We start from the raw sequence: 13139 nt of genomic DNA, 5'->3' as shown, positions 1-13139 counted from the left end.
CTGAGAATTATCATTAAATGCTTCTTCTTATTCCAATTCTGAGTCTCTCATAATGATGCATTTCCTAGAGGTGGCACATACACTGGGACAAAATGGGGCAGAGGAAGGAAATTTTCTTTTGTAGTACCAGCATGAGAGCTCAGAGCTGGCTTTGGTTCTTCGTGCTCATTATAGAATCACAGGATCATAGAATGGTTTGAGTTGGAAGGGACCCTTAAAGGCCATCTGTCCCACTCCCTGCACTGAGCAGGGACACCCACAGCTCCATCAGCGCTCAGAGCCCATCCAGCCTACCTTGGCTGTCTGCAGGGATGGGGCACCACCACCTCTCTGTGCAATCTGTGCCAGTGCCTGACCACCCTGACTGTAAAAAACAACTTGCTTATATCCCATCTAAATCTTCACCTCTTCTGGTCTGAAACCATTTCCCCTTGTCCTCTTGTCCTACCACAACAGACCCCGATAAAGACTCTGTCCCCTTTCTTACAGCTCCCCTTTAGACACTGACAGGCCACTCTCAGGTCACCTTGCAGCCTTCTCTTCTCCATGCTGCACAGCCCCAGCTCTCTCAGCCTGTCCTTGCCTGGAGAGCTGTTCCATCCCTGGGATCATTTTTGTGATGCTCTCCAACAGTTCCATGTCTGTGACTCCAAATTCCCCTTCTATATCATTCCCTTTCTGTGCCAGATGACACACTGTAGTGTAGAAGCAACAAGGACAGTGATTTTTCTTTACACAACCTTTCTGAGGTGCCAGAAAACAGTGTGTGGTGTGTTAGGCTGTGGAGGTATTTAACAGGGATTATCTGAACTCAAGGGCCTTGGCTCATGGCTGAGGTTCACATGTCCCTCTGCAAAAGATTTGAAGTGCTGTGGAAGTGCCTGCCGAGGGATTAGCCCTAATGCCTTGCGCCTAATGATTTCTTTTAATTAGAAGGTGATATTTAACAGCTTGGCTTTGTACTGCTTTCCAAGATGGGCCAACCGTGCTTCAAAGACAGCTAAAGAGGCAAGCATAACTGTTCTGCCAAGTACTCCAGCTGCTTTAACACAGTTATAAGCCTCTGTTACAACTAAAACATGCAGTGTATTCTTAGAAGAAAGTGAATCTCTCTCCTCTCTAGTCTATGTAAAGTGAAACACTTGTCTATTATGACAGTTAAGATATCCTTGCATGTCCACGTTGGTTCTTCTGAGCACGTCAGAGTACTCACGGAACCTCATTGCTCTGAGCTGTTCCTGAGATCAGGTGCAAATCAGTGTCACAGTTTTCAGGTTCATGCTTTTGTCTTAGAAGATTGCCACTTTACTTTGGGCACGATGGCCCTAGGTTGGCAGTTAGCCTAAGTGATTTTAGTGGTCTTTTCCAACCTTTGTGATTCTATGATTTATGCCACAGGAATCTGAAATTCTGACCCCAAACACCACTGGGTGATGAGTCCTAAATTTGTTTATTTTGGGGCTTCATTGCTTTCTTTGATTCTGGTTGCCCTCTGCTTCCAGCTCATGTCACAAAGTGCTCGTTCCTCATGCATCCCAGGTAGAAGCAGTGTGCTCTGAACCCCCTTCAGTGTACACTTCCAATTAGCAAGTTTAAAGATGAGCAGCCCCCTCCTCCTGCTTTCTTTTACTGAGCTGAAGCTTTAATGTCTCTACTGAAAAAAAAAAAAAGTTATTTTGATCCACTGTGAAGCTGTTGGTTTTTTGTCTGTCTTTTGTCTTTTAGTTTTACTTTGAACAACTGTGGTTTTGTTTAATGCCTGGCAATCTCTGCATAGCTGTTCTTGTCCCCTGTGTTTTTTTTTTTCTTTTTGGGGGAGGATTAGTCATATTCCTACTTCACTTTGCTTAGAAAGGATGCAAGAAAAGAATACCTCACTCTTCAGCTGGAAAGTTTCAGTTCTGTAAATTGGATTCTGGAAATATGCCTTGGAGATGGGCACTGCCTGGGTGTTCCTGCAGAAGGAGTTCTCAACCGCCTCAGAGAGAGAAGAACAAGAAAAAAGGAAAGAAGCAGACCGCTCTCTAATTGTATATGTTGCCCTTAAAGAATTCTTTCCCTTAAGTATGAACCTACAATTGCAGCATGTTGCTGAAGAGATGTTTCAGCCTTTTTCTCTCTCTTATCTTCCTGTGTCCCACTCCCAAGGTCTGGGAGGTCCCATTCCCTCCTGTGACAGCAGTGCATGGCAGTGAGAGTCAAGAAACAGAGTTATGGTCGTGTGTCACAGTTGGCTGCTGCAGTCTCAGGAGAAGCCTTCACGTGATTATTTCAAACCTTTCAAAAGCAAAAGCACCAAACACTGAATAGGGAGCAACATTTGTAGTCAAAGCCCTCATGTCAAAGCCCAGTTGTCAAAGAGAGGATTCTGTGGGAACACAGAAGTGGTCCTTCTGGCATGGAACCGATACGTTGTCATTAGCAAATTAGTCAGCATGGCTAAAATCTAAACTAAATTGAGGTACTGGAGAAGGAGAAAGTTGTGGGGAGGGATTGAAGCTGAGGATTTCACCAAGCAGAGTGGAACCTCTTTGCCATCTGGTTGCTCAATGCTGTGCCCTTTACTGCTCCATGAAAGAAATTGTGCTATGAATTTGTGCTCGTAGTTGTTTTTATGCTCAAGTTCAGGGATGCCTCTGTTGCTTTGGTTAATGCATTTATTTGCCCCTTCAGAGTATGTCAGCGGGACACGTTAGGATAGTAATGCTTGGTCCTTTTTAATAATCCCAAAATTTCAGATGTCAGTTCTGGCGTTTACCAGCTGGACAACATGTAACCCTGTATTGAATGATGCTCTGTTTTTCATTCCTGCAGGCTGTCCCACGGATTATGGTTCAGTCTGCCAGTATCGATGCCACTGCTGCAAAGATAAAGCAGGTAAGCACGTCATAGCATGTTCAGAAACAGTTTCTATATTCACATCACTGAAAACCAGAGGCAGCAAAAGCCACTTAAGCCTGTGGCACTTTTGCTGTCACTTCGTGGTCAGACAATTAAATGCAGTATGCGTTGCTGTGTTTTCTTAGGTCTTGCTAAAGTCTCCCCTTCTGGTGCTGGCTATGCTTCTATATTTAAAAGCCTGGCTAATCATATGATTGTATTTGCAGTTAACTAGCTAAAATGTAGCTGTTTTGCTGTTTTAAAAGACAAATTGCTTTGCACTGATGCTTTCTATAAACAGAACGAGTCTGTTATTCTGAGTGCTGAGCTTAATTCTTGATTTTACATTTCAAGCCAATTCGTGATATCGGCATGAAAAAAGGCTCTTGTAAGCAGGATAGAAAATAGACCCTATGATCTCCCACAGTTCAGCAGAACTTCAGTCTTGTGAATAGCAAATCAGCTTTCTCCCACTGTGCTTTTATTGTCTTAGTAAAATGTGTGTTATCTGAACACAGCTTAAAAGGGAAAGCCCAAAGAAAGAATAGAGTTCCAGAGTTCACATCTACAGCACCCGCTCCGCAGAAAAGCTAGAAGTGTTTTCAACCCACTGCAACATTTCAAAAAACTTTTCTGTATTATATCTTACTTAGCAATAGCTTTGGCTCCTGAAGCTCTTGTAATTCAATCAAATCCTTCTTTCATCAAATGCCACTTAAGTTCCCAGTGAGAAAGATATTTCAGAACAAGGTGCAAGTCCTGTTGTTTGGGACACTTTAGTATTAAATGGGAAGAAGACAACATTTTGAACAATAAACAAGTATGTGCACTTGAGAGTTAACAGGTAGGTACAAAGTCTGCCTTCCTCCAACCACTTTTTCTTCTTCATATTAGCAGCCACCTCCTTCCCTCCCAAAGAGATTTAGAGACATCCTAATCTTTTAGAGTACATGAGCTGGCATAAGATATTGATCTATCAGATTTAGTAAACTTTACAGCCAAGAAATACATCACTAAAATGGGCTGTTAATCTCATGAGGTGCAGTTAATTTCATACCCTGGAAGTGTGTGGTGCTGGTGACAGTGAGGTGGGAATGGCATTTGGGAACGGGAACATAAATGACAGTTTAGCTGGAAAGCTGTGATTTATCAGTCCTGAAAGTTAAGCCAAATAACTGAGAGAGGCTTATAGATCATGGCTGTTTCACATTTCATATAAATCCTGCTATTCAAACAGCAAATGACCATTCCTGCTATATAAATAATTTTTCAGTAAATACTGGGGAACGTATTTCTTTTAGTCAATGCTTTTCTTATTAATGGAAGAAATGAGCTGACAATCCTACCAGATTTGTAAAGCTGACTTCAGATCAACTTCATCTTCTGGAGACTGTGGCTACGTGGGGGTGTAGATATGCTGGAGGCCTTAGTGCTTCCCAGTGGCCTTGTATCTACCCTTTAGACCCAGAGAGTTTGGATATCAGAGTTCCATGGTCACTGTCCTCTTCTGTTTCAGCTGAACCAAGAGGCAGCGGGGAAACGACCATTTGAAGCTGCGGTACGGATGTCAGAAGTGGAAAAGACTCCCGAGAAGATGCCCAAAGTGCCTTTGCAGCAGCCCACGGGAGATGCCCAAGCACAGGACTCCCAGGAAGGGCCTCCAAGTCCTCTGAGCGAAGCCTCCAGCGGGTACTTTTCCCACAGTGTATCAACAGCCACCCTCTCTGAAGCCCTCATAGCAGGGAGTGATGCTGTGGTTCAGCCAGGGGGACAGACGCCTGCCCTAAGTGACTTCCCAGCTCCTGTTGTGGCTCAGGGATCTTCAGACATGCCAGGACACTCAAATAGTCCTTTAGAAAGCTGTCTCAACAATAAGGGGGAGAGTCTACCCACCCCCAGCCTTCCAAGTGCTCACACAAGATCAAAAGACAGCACTGAAGTGAATGGGAGTGATGCTTTGAAATCAAAATCTTCTGCATCTCCTGTGACTCATAGTGAGCAGGCAAATGATGCCTCTGTAGCCACTGATGCAAAAACCTTTCTTTCTACCTCTGCTCCAAAGACGGAGTCATCTAAACAATTGACGGAGTCAGCAGGACAGACTGTCAGGAGAAAGGAAACAACTTCTGGGGCTTCCGAACCGGGGGTTCCCAAACCACAGGTTCAGCCCAACCAATTGTCCCAGCCCAGCGTTGCCACCTCCCCCTTCAAAATCCAGAAAGTCAAGACTTCAGAGCTCAAGTCCTTCACCAGCATGTTGGGGACTGATCCCTCGTGTTCACTAAACGCAGAAGAGGAGCAGCAGGAAGGAGAAAAGAGCGCATCTGCAGCACATGGCCTGAGCCATAATGGGTCAGAGATGGCAGAAGAAAAACTGGAAGTAGTTTCTGACTCTGAAGATGCCAATGAAATTCCCGAGTGGCTGAAAGAGGGAGAATATGTCACTGTTGGTGCAAACAAGACAGGCATCGTTAGATACATTGGGCCCACAGATTTCCAAGAGGGAACGTGGGTTGGTGTTGAACTGGATTTACCTTCAGGTAAGACGTGCTCTAGATTGAGTGCAACCTAGGCAGCATTTCAGAGTTTGCAGTGTTTGTTTTAATGTTGACCATCAGGAAAAAGAGGTGGTTAAAGGTTTTGTTCAGTTTCTTTTGTCATTCCTGCCTGACTCTTACTTTTAGGCTTCCTGGATTTTATATAGCAAATAATTTTTAGAAACTAGGGTACCGTTCTTGGAGAAGATTTGCTTCCACGTGTCATTGGAGCGTGATGCAGAAAAGCAATGACTTGAGCAGAAGCACTTTAAAACTATGGAGGTGAGAGGAAAGGAGGTGATAGCTGGCATTTGTTCTCTTCTGGAGCCCCAGGCTTCACAGTTTCTTCCCTTCACAGGTTCACATCAGCTTTCATGGCACTCGTTTTCTCTGTTATCCAAGAGCAGGCAGGATGTGCCAGTAGAAGACTCAGGAGAATCATAGAATCACAGAATCACCAAGGTTGGAAAAGACCTCTAAGATCATCCAGTCCAACTGCCCACCTACCACCAGTATTGCTCACTAAACCGTGGCCCTCAGTACTACATCTAAACATTTCTTGCATGTTCTTGAATCACCTCCAGAGACGGTGACTCCACCACCTCCTGGGCAGCCCTTCCAGCGCTTCACCACTCTTACAGAGAAGAAATGTTTCCTAGGAACTGACCATTAGGTGACATTGCCTTTCATAGTGAAAGAGTTTATAAAGAGCACTCAAAGCTCCTTATTTAAATTCTTTTAACCAACCTATAAAATTCTAAAGCTGCAATGCAGGCTGTGGAGAGTGAATCAGCACGTCTCAAGGAGTTGCCCACACTCTGCTGCATGCTTCTCTGAGATTGGAGCTGCTCCCCAAGATAAGTAGTGTCTCCAGGATCCAGGACTCCCATTTAAATGAGCACTTATCTTTCCCACGCATGGTGTGCTCATAAAAGCTAAACTGGACGGCATGCTTTCAGCTGGGTACAGAAAACTGCCTGGATTTGCCAACCCAGAAAGCAAACTGTAGCTCCAATCCCTCTGAAAGTTGTAGTCACTATTCTCTGAATTCATGCTTTATTTTAAGAGTATATGTATTTATAGACTCACTGTAGTTTTGAAAAGTCACATTCCCTCCCTGTCTGGTCCACTGACTACTCGGTGAGCATCAGCTTAGCCATCCTTGGAAGAGTCTTGTGGCTAAGAGATGTTGGTCTTGTTGAAGACTCAGCTATTGGTGGTTTTGGATATTCTTCTGTTTCCACAAAGATTTAGGTCCCTGATTTCATAGAGACATAGAATGGCTTGGCTTAGAGGGACCTTAAAGCCCACTCAGCCCTAACACCTGCCTTGGGCTGGTTGCCACCCACCAGCTCAAGCTGCACAGGGCCCCATCCAGACTGGCCTTGGGCACCTCCAGGGATGGAGCATGATTTGTTGGAGCACAGTTGTCTTCTAGCAGACCTGTAGTTTCCCTTGGAAAACATGGTTACAAGCTGATGTCTTTGGGGAGGAACCTTAAAGCCCATCCAGTCCCAAGCCTTGCCATGGGCAGGGACGAACCAAGGCCAGTTCTGCTGTGGCTGCTTCCTATGATTTTATCCACTTGGATATAAAACCAGCTGATGGGTTTTTTATCTTATGCATTCCTCAGGGGAGGCTTCTCCCACTCATCTGCTCCTCTGGAGCTTGAAGACTTCTTTCTCTGTCGAGTTCATTGATCACGAGCTCTCGTTTGCTCTCATACAAGCTTTGTACTGATGGTGCTTGCTTTCCTGCTTGTTTACCTATTAAGAGGGAATACAGCATTTTGCTCTTCAAAGTGCTTCCACTGTTCTCCTGTATAATAGTGTCTAAGTCTGTCATCATCATAGTAGCTTTTATTTTCAACAAAAGTCTTCCCTGCAGCATGGCACTATCTTTCAGCACAGGCTGCTGTTGTCTCTCCGTTATCCATCCGTATATTATACACTTCTCTACTTCTGTAATAACCTGCATGGCTCTGCACAGAGTTGTTGCTGAGCAGCTCAGCCAGGAGATTTATGCATTGTTTTTAACCTTAAAAACAAAAGAAAACCCTATCCATTTAGTCTGACAAAAACTATAATTAGTATAGCCCTCTGGCATTTTACTGTTCTCAGTCATCGTGTTAGTTCATTCCTTCAACTTGTCTTTAAGCATTTTGTAACTGTGACTCAACCTTCAGCTGAGGCAGAATCAGCCCAGTTAAATCCATGGAACATCAGCTCAGTTAAACCCCCATCCCTGTCCCTGCTGCTGATAGTCACAGAATCATAGGATCATAGAATGGCCTGGGTTGAAAAGGAGCACAATGCTCATCCAGTTCCAACCCCCTGCTATGTGCAGGTCACCAACCAGCAGCCCAGGCTGCCCAGAGCCACATCCAGCCTGGCCTTGGATGCCTGCAGGGATGGGGCATCCACAGCCTCCTTGGGCAACCTGTTCCAGTGCCTCACCACCCTCTGGGCGTGAAAAACTTCCTTCTAAATGCCCTGGGGCCCTGCGTGAGTTTCCTCGAGTGCTGGGTAGCAGCACACCATATGCACAGAGCAAAAGCCATTTTGTGCAGCAGTGGCACAGCTGCCCAGGGAGGTGGTGGGGTCCTGGAGGTGTTCCAGAGCCGTGGGGATGTGGCACTGATGGACGTGGGTAGTGGGCATGGTGGGGTTGGACTTAGGGATCTTAGAGGTCTTTTCCAATGTTAATGATTCTGTGATCTCTGTTTCTTTTCAAAGGGAAGAATGATGGCTCCATTGGAGGAAAGCAGTACTTCAGGTGCAACCCAGGCTATGGATTGCTCGTGAAACCAGGCAGAGTTAAAAAGGCCGTAGGACCAGCGAGGCGACGGAGCACTGGCGTGAGGTTGCAGGGAGCAGCATCCAGCGAGAACAGGAGGAGTGGCAACTTCTCTGCTTCAGCATCCAGCCTGGCTTCACTCACAGCCCTGGCTTCCAAGTCAGAAGGAGGACCCGCAATTCGCTTGGAGAAGAGCCAGAAAAACGCAGAGAACAGGAAATCCTGGGCGAGCTGAGAGAGTGGCCTGCTGCAAAACGCTCCACGCCGCAGCTGTGGGCCCCCGTCTTTTAGCTTCAGATGGCTAAAAGCAGCCCTGAGAAGTTGTGGTTTGTGGCAAACACTAATGAAGGTTTTTTTCTCTGCTTTGGGTGACTGGCATGTTCATTCCTTGCCTTGCCATGGTGCTGGGTCTACAGCCATAGTTTCCTTTTACATGTTGTGATGCTGAGGTGTAGGGGTGACTGTGAGCTCTGCTCTCCTCCATCTCCCAGGAAGGAAGAGATGAGAATTGTTCAAATTATGGCATGACTTCTAAACCCTGTCTACACCTCAGTGCTTCTCTGGAGCACAGGTCCCCAAAAGAACCAATTCTGTATAATTTTGTGAGAGCTATATCACATAATGCATGGTGAAAGGGCAAGATAATGATCCCAGATGGGCAGAGAAGGGAACATAAAACTTAATCTGGGAATGAGGAACCCTCAAAACTCTTTCGTTTAAAAAAACAACAGCCCTCTGGTTGTGTGGCCCAACATCAGTACCTGGTTTGATTTCTGTTCTGTTCTCCTTCTGTGTAAATCAGCACAAGATTTATTGCTGATGGGAATGAGAGCAGGCCCATGACCTGCTCTGTAATATTTTTGGTCCCTTCTTTTTACGAAGGAGGAGAGTTAAACCAGTTTGCCATCTCGGATTCATTTAGTGTATGCGCTCACCATGCTGTGCTCCTCTCACTGCCCCAAGCACTACAGGACCTTCCCATTTGCTCTGTCTTTTCTGTCAGGAGGATTTTGGCAGAGATGGCACTGAAGTGCTCCCGTGTCCCCAGCGCTTTGTTGGGTCCTGCCTGCTGCTCGATGGAGCATCCTGCCCAACCTTTGGGTCTTTGCCCAGCCTTTGGGTCTTTACCCAACTATGGGTTTTCATCTAGCCTTTGGATTTTCACCCAGCCTTTGGATTTTCACCCAGCCTTTGGGTCTTCACTCAACCTTTTTGTCTTCGCCCAACCTTTGTGTCTTCACCCAACCTTTGGGTCTTCGCCCAACCTTTGGGTCTTCACCCAGCCTTTGGTTTTCACCCAGATTTTCAAAGCAGAGGCTTGCTGCTCTTGTAACAGGATGAATCCAGTGTATTTATTTGTATTTATTGTGTCGAACTGAGCAAAGGTTGCGCTTTACAATCATCCGACGCCCGGTGTTGCGCTGAGGAGCGCAGTGCTAAGAGGAGCCCAACCCAGTGACATGGAAACAAACCCATGAAAGAGTCTTCCCCAAACCAACCCCTCCCAGAGGTGGAGGGTTGGCCTGGCTTTTATAAAACTTGATTTTATTTTTGGTAAACCTTACTAGTTTTTAACACCCTGTGGCACAAATTACATACCTGTATCTACGTGTGCACATATCTACGTACACCCATTTTCTAACAAATCAAGAAAGGCCACAGGCTTTTATATTCTGAGCTGTTTATATCTTGTTTAAGGAATCAGGGGGGGATTGGACATCTTGAGCAATAAAGGTTTTATCTACTTGGGGAATATTTAGGATGCTGAATTAATGATTTAACTTTAATACGTATCTAGTCTCTGTCCGTGCTGCATGTGGGTATCAAAGTGCCTTAGCCATCTGGTTCAGAGGTCCAAGGGAGAGATACATTGTCATCAGAGGAGACAGGGATGCTTAGTGAAGGAGATAATTATGCTGATTTACTGTAATTAATATCATTTATGCAGAAGGAATAAAATTAAAATAGAAACTAATCTGTAGCTGAAATAAGTGGGGATGGGATACAGTGCGGCATGTGTAGTACTGCCATGGATTTGTATCTCCTCTCAGCTTTTCTTAGTTTCAATGTTTCCTGGATTTTTGTAAAGAAATCTTAATATGAAATGTGTAGAGCAGCTTTTAAAGACGTTTTTAGCATACGGTTTTTTCTCCTTTTTCTTTGCATAAAGCTCCTGTCCATGCAAGCCAAGGTGATGGGAGAAATTCAGTAATAAGGAGTTCAGATGCTCAAATTCCTGGTTTTTATAGATGTGACCCATGCAACAAAGTGGCATTTTGCTTTGGGGCGTGATGACTCTCACTGATAGAAGGCCACCCGCTGGTTCATATGACGCCTCTTACACTGCCTTGTCTGTTTTCTGAAATCCACTTTTGACGTTTTTCTGATTGCACTCTGCTCTGATGTGCTACACAGAGGTAGCCCATGGGAAGCAGCCCCCAGCCTACGGGTTTTTGTAGTCTCAGCATTTCATTACAGGAGTTAGTTTGATGTTTGCACGTCCCCTTTGGGGGGATACGAAGGGAAGAAGCTGTCTGAGTCCTCCCACACCCCACTGCTCTGCTGAGGACTGCAGATGTCCAGGGCTGATAGGAAGCAGCAAAGGTGCAGGAGTGACAGGGTGCAGCCCAAGCAGCTGGGCAGTGGCTTGCTATGGGTTTTACCCACTGTAAATTCCTCTGCTTGCACTCGTATTGCAGTTCTTGCTTTGTAGGGATGTATTTTAAGTGTCTGGAACGTGTGCTCAGAGGCTGCAGCCAGGTGGTGGGGGAGGGTTTCCTCTGCCTCTGCCCTTGGTTGTGTTACCACACTGTGCTGTACCGATTCAGAAGGGCACAAACAGCATTGACCTGCTACCTCCCCCAGGGTCAGTTGCCCTGGAAGCAAATGTCTTAAATATGGCTGTGGTTGGGGTGTCTGCAAACATTGGTGTGCAATAAGGGGGGCAGAGCTGCTCTGTTCAGAGCACCACGTTGACCTTTGTGGAAGGAGGATTTTTCTCTTTGCTTTGTGCTTTCTTTTTGAATTTTGAATGAAACCTCCTCAAATTCCACCTGCCCCCAAAGGCTCACTCAGTGGGTGACTTCCACAAAGCCAAGCACATCCACATGGGTCACGAGGCCACTCCATCTCCTTCCTGCTCACCCCAACTTCCCCAGCCGCCCTCTCCTTCTCCTGTTGGTAATCCAAGTTTGGGCACAGTGAACACTCATTCTCTGCTCAGAGCATCAGCTAACCAGAGAACGTCCTTTTAAACCACAATGAGAGTAATTTTATTTTATTTTTTTAATTGATAACTAGCATTAGAATAACTCTACCCTCAGCATAAAGGAGGAGGTGCTCTTAACTGGAACAGCCCAGCAGCTGAGGCTGGTGTGTTAATAGCTATGCATACTTCCCAACGTTTTTCATGCACTTTATATACAGGGAGGAAGAATATTTTAATGCAGGAACTGTGATTTGTTGTGATTCGAGTTTCTCATCTGCTGTGTTTGCTCAGTTCTGTGAGCTCATGTGGTGCCTGAGAGCAGAGCTGTGTGGGTGGGTCTGAGATGTGGTGGGATTTGGGCACATGGTGCATTTGCTGCAAGCAGCCCAGGCAATGCTTTGGGAAGGGTGTTTTGTGGGTTCTCTCCAGCCAAGCCAAGACTTCGTACTGTATGATGCTCCTGAGTCTCCTGGTGTTTTGATCTTGTCCCAAATAATACCTGCTCAGTTGAAAGGCCTTGGCTCTTTGCTTGTCGGCAGCATACTTTATTTGAGGAAGATAGAAATGATTCCTGCATGGGAATATTGCCCATATCCTTAAGAAAGAAGGGTTTGCCCCACATCTCTTCCCTTCATGAGCCTCAGAGGCTCAGCATCACTTTGCTCTGGTACGAGCTGAGAACCCATCTCATTCTGCCTCACCGGTCATCAAAACCCATCCAAAATGAGCCCGGGCATCACACAGCACAGTCCTGCTCATACATAAGGGAGCTGTCCAAGAGTCCTTCCTGTCCTGACACATGTTGTCCTTACTCTGGTACTGGCAGTTCTTTGCACAAGAAATTCAGTGTTTGCAGTGCCTTATCCCTGGGTCAGCAAGTAACACAGCAATGTGATGGGCTCAGCCTGACCTCGAGTCTGCATAGCTTGTAGGAAGTGATGCTACACCAAGGTGCAGATGAGTTATGCTACCCTTGAGCTGGAGTTGCAGTAGGTGTCTTGCTCCTACATCCCCCTTCATCCTCCCTGCTTTGGGTTCTCGCTCTGTGCCATCCTGGCATTTCTCACCCACAGGGCACCAGGGGTTTCCCTTTTCCTCCCCCATTAACACCCGCTGTGTCTTGGGAGCCTCTCCCAGCTCATCTTTCTGTTGATTTTTTTTTTGTAAATGTAGTGGGTCTGTATATAAAGAGTGGCTATTTACACTGTGGTATTATTACGTGTTGATTGGTGTACTTTAAATGAGCTAAAATCCAAAGACACTTTGTAATGAGCTGTAAAGTTTTTAATTATATCTGTACAATACTAAATTGTAATATTGTGTTATATATGCAATGCAGCCTGCAGTACCTAAATAAACTTCTTCTTTAGAATCCATAAGTCTACTTTGTTATCTCGTGAGCATCACCAGAACCTTCAGATGTGTTCAGGGCATCACAGTGGGAGTGCTGATGTTTGAGGGGGCTGAGATCCATCACTATAATCTCACACACCTCTCTTGCCTTGTTCCTTGCTGTGCAGGGATCTCCCCACAGATACACACAGCAGCACAACACTGCTGGCCACTCACCTCCCTCCTCTTCCAAAGGCACCGGGGCCGTTGGTGCCATCCTGCCCTGGGTCACAGCAGTGAGTTTTCATTTCCCTCTGCTCCTCTGTGTGTTGAAGAGTTCCCTTCCTGCTCCAGGTTCCCAATGGCATCTTCACAGCCCCGTATTG

At 45.8% G+C, this 13139-nt stretch overlaps 1 protein-coding gene across 4 annotated transcripts in view; it reads left to right on the top strand.

Annotated features, from left to right (window-relative positions):
* The window catches only part of KIF13B (kinesin family member 13B), a 124171-nt gene extending 111371 nt beyond the window's left edge, over positions 1–12800 (top strand). For all 4 annotated transcript variants that reach the window (XM_085218276.1, XM_085218274.1, XM_085218275.1 and 1 more), the window contains 3 exons: positions 2815–2877; positions 4397–5420; positions 8153–12800. In XM_085218276.1, the coding sequence (XP_085074402.1) occupies positions 2815–2877; positions 4397–5420; positions 8153–8448 (1383 nt within the window). In that variant the 3' untranslated portion in view covers positions 8449–12800. The remainder of the gene's footprint in view (positions 1–2814; positions 2878–4396; positions 5421–8152) is intronic.
* Positions 12801–13139: the final 339 nt, after the last annotated feature.

This window comes from Meleagris gallopavo, chromosome 2, assembly GCF_905368555.1.
Source record: "Meleagris gallopavo chromosome 2, MGAL_WU_HG_1.1, whole genome shotgun sequence".
NCBI lineage: Eukaryota > Metazoa > Chordata > Aves > Galliformes > Phasianidae > Meleagris > Meleagris gallopavo.
Note: the sequence above shows the minus strand (reverse complement) of the source record. Positions and strands in the feature narration are given on the sequence as shown.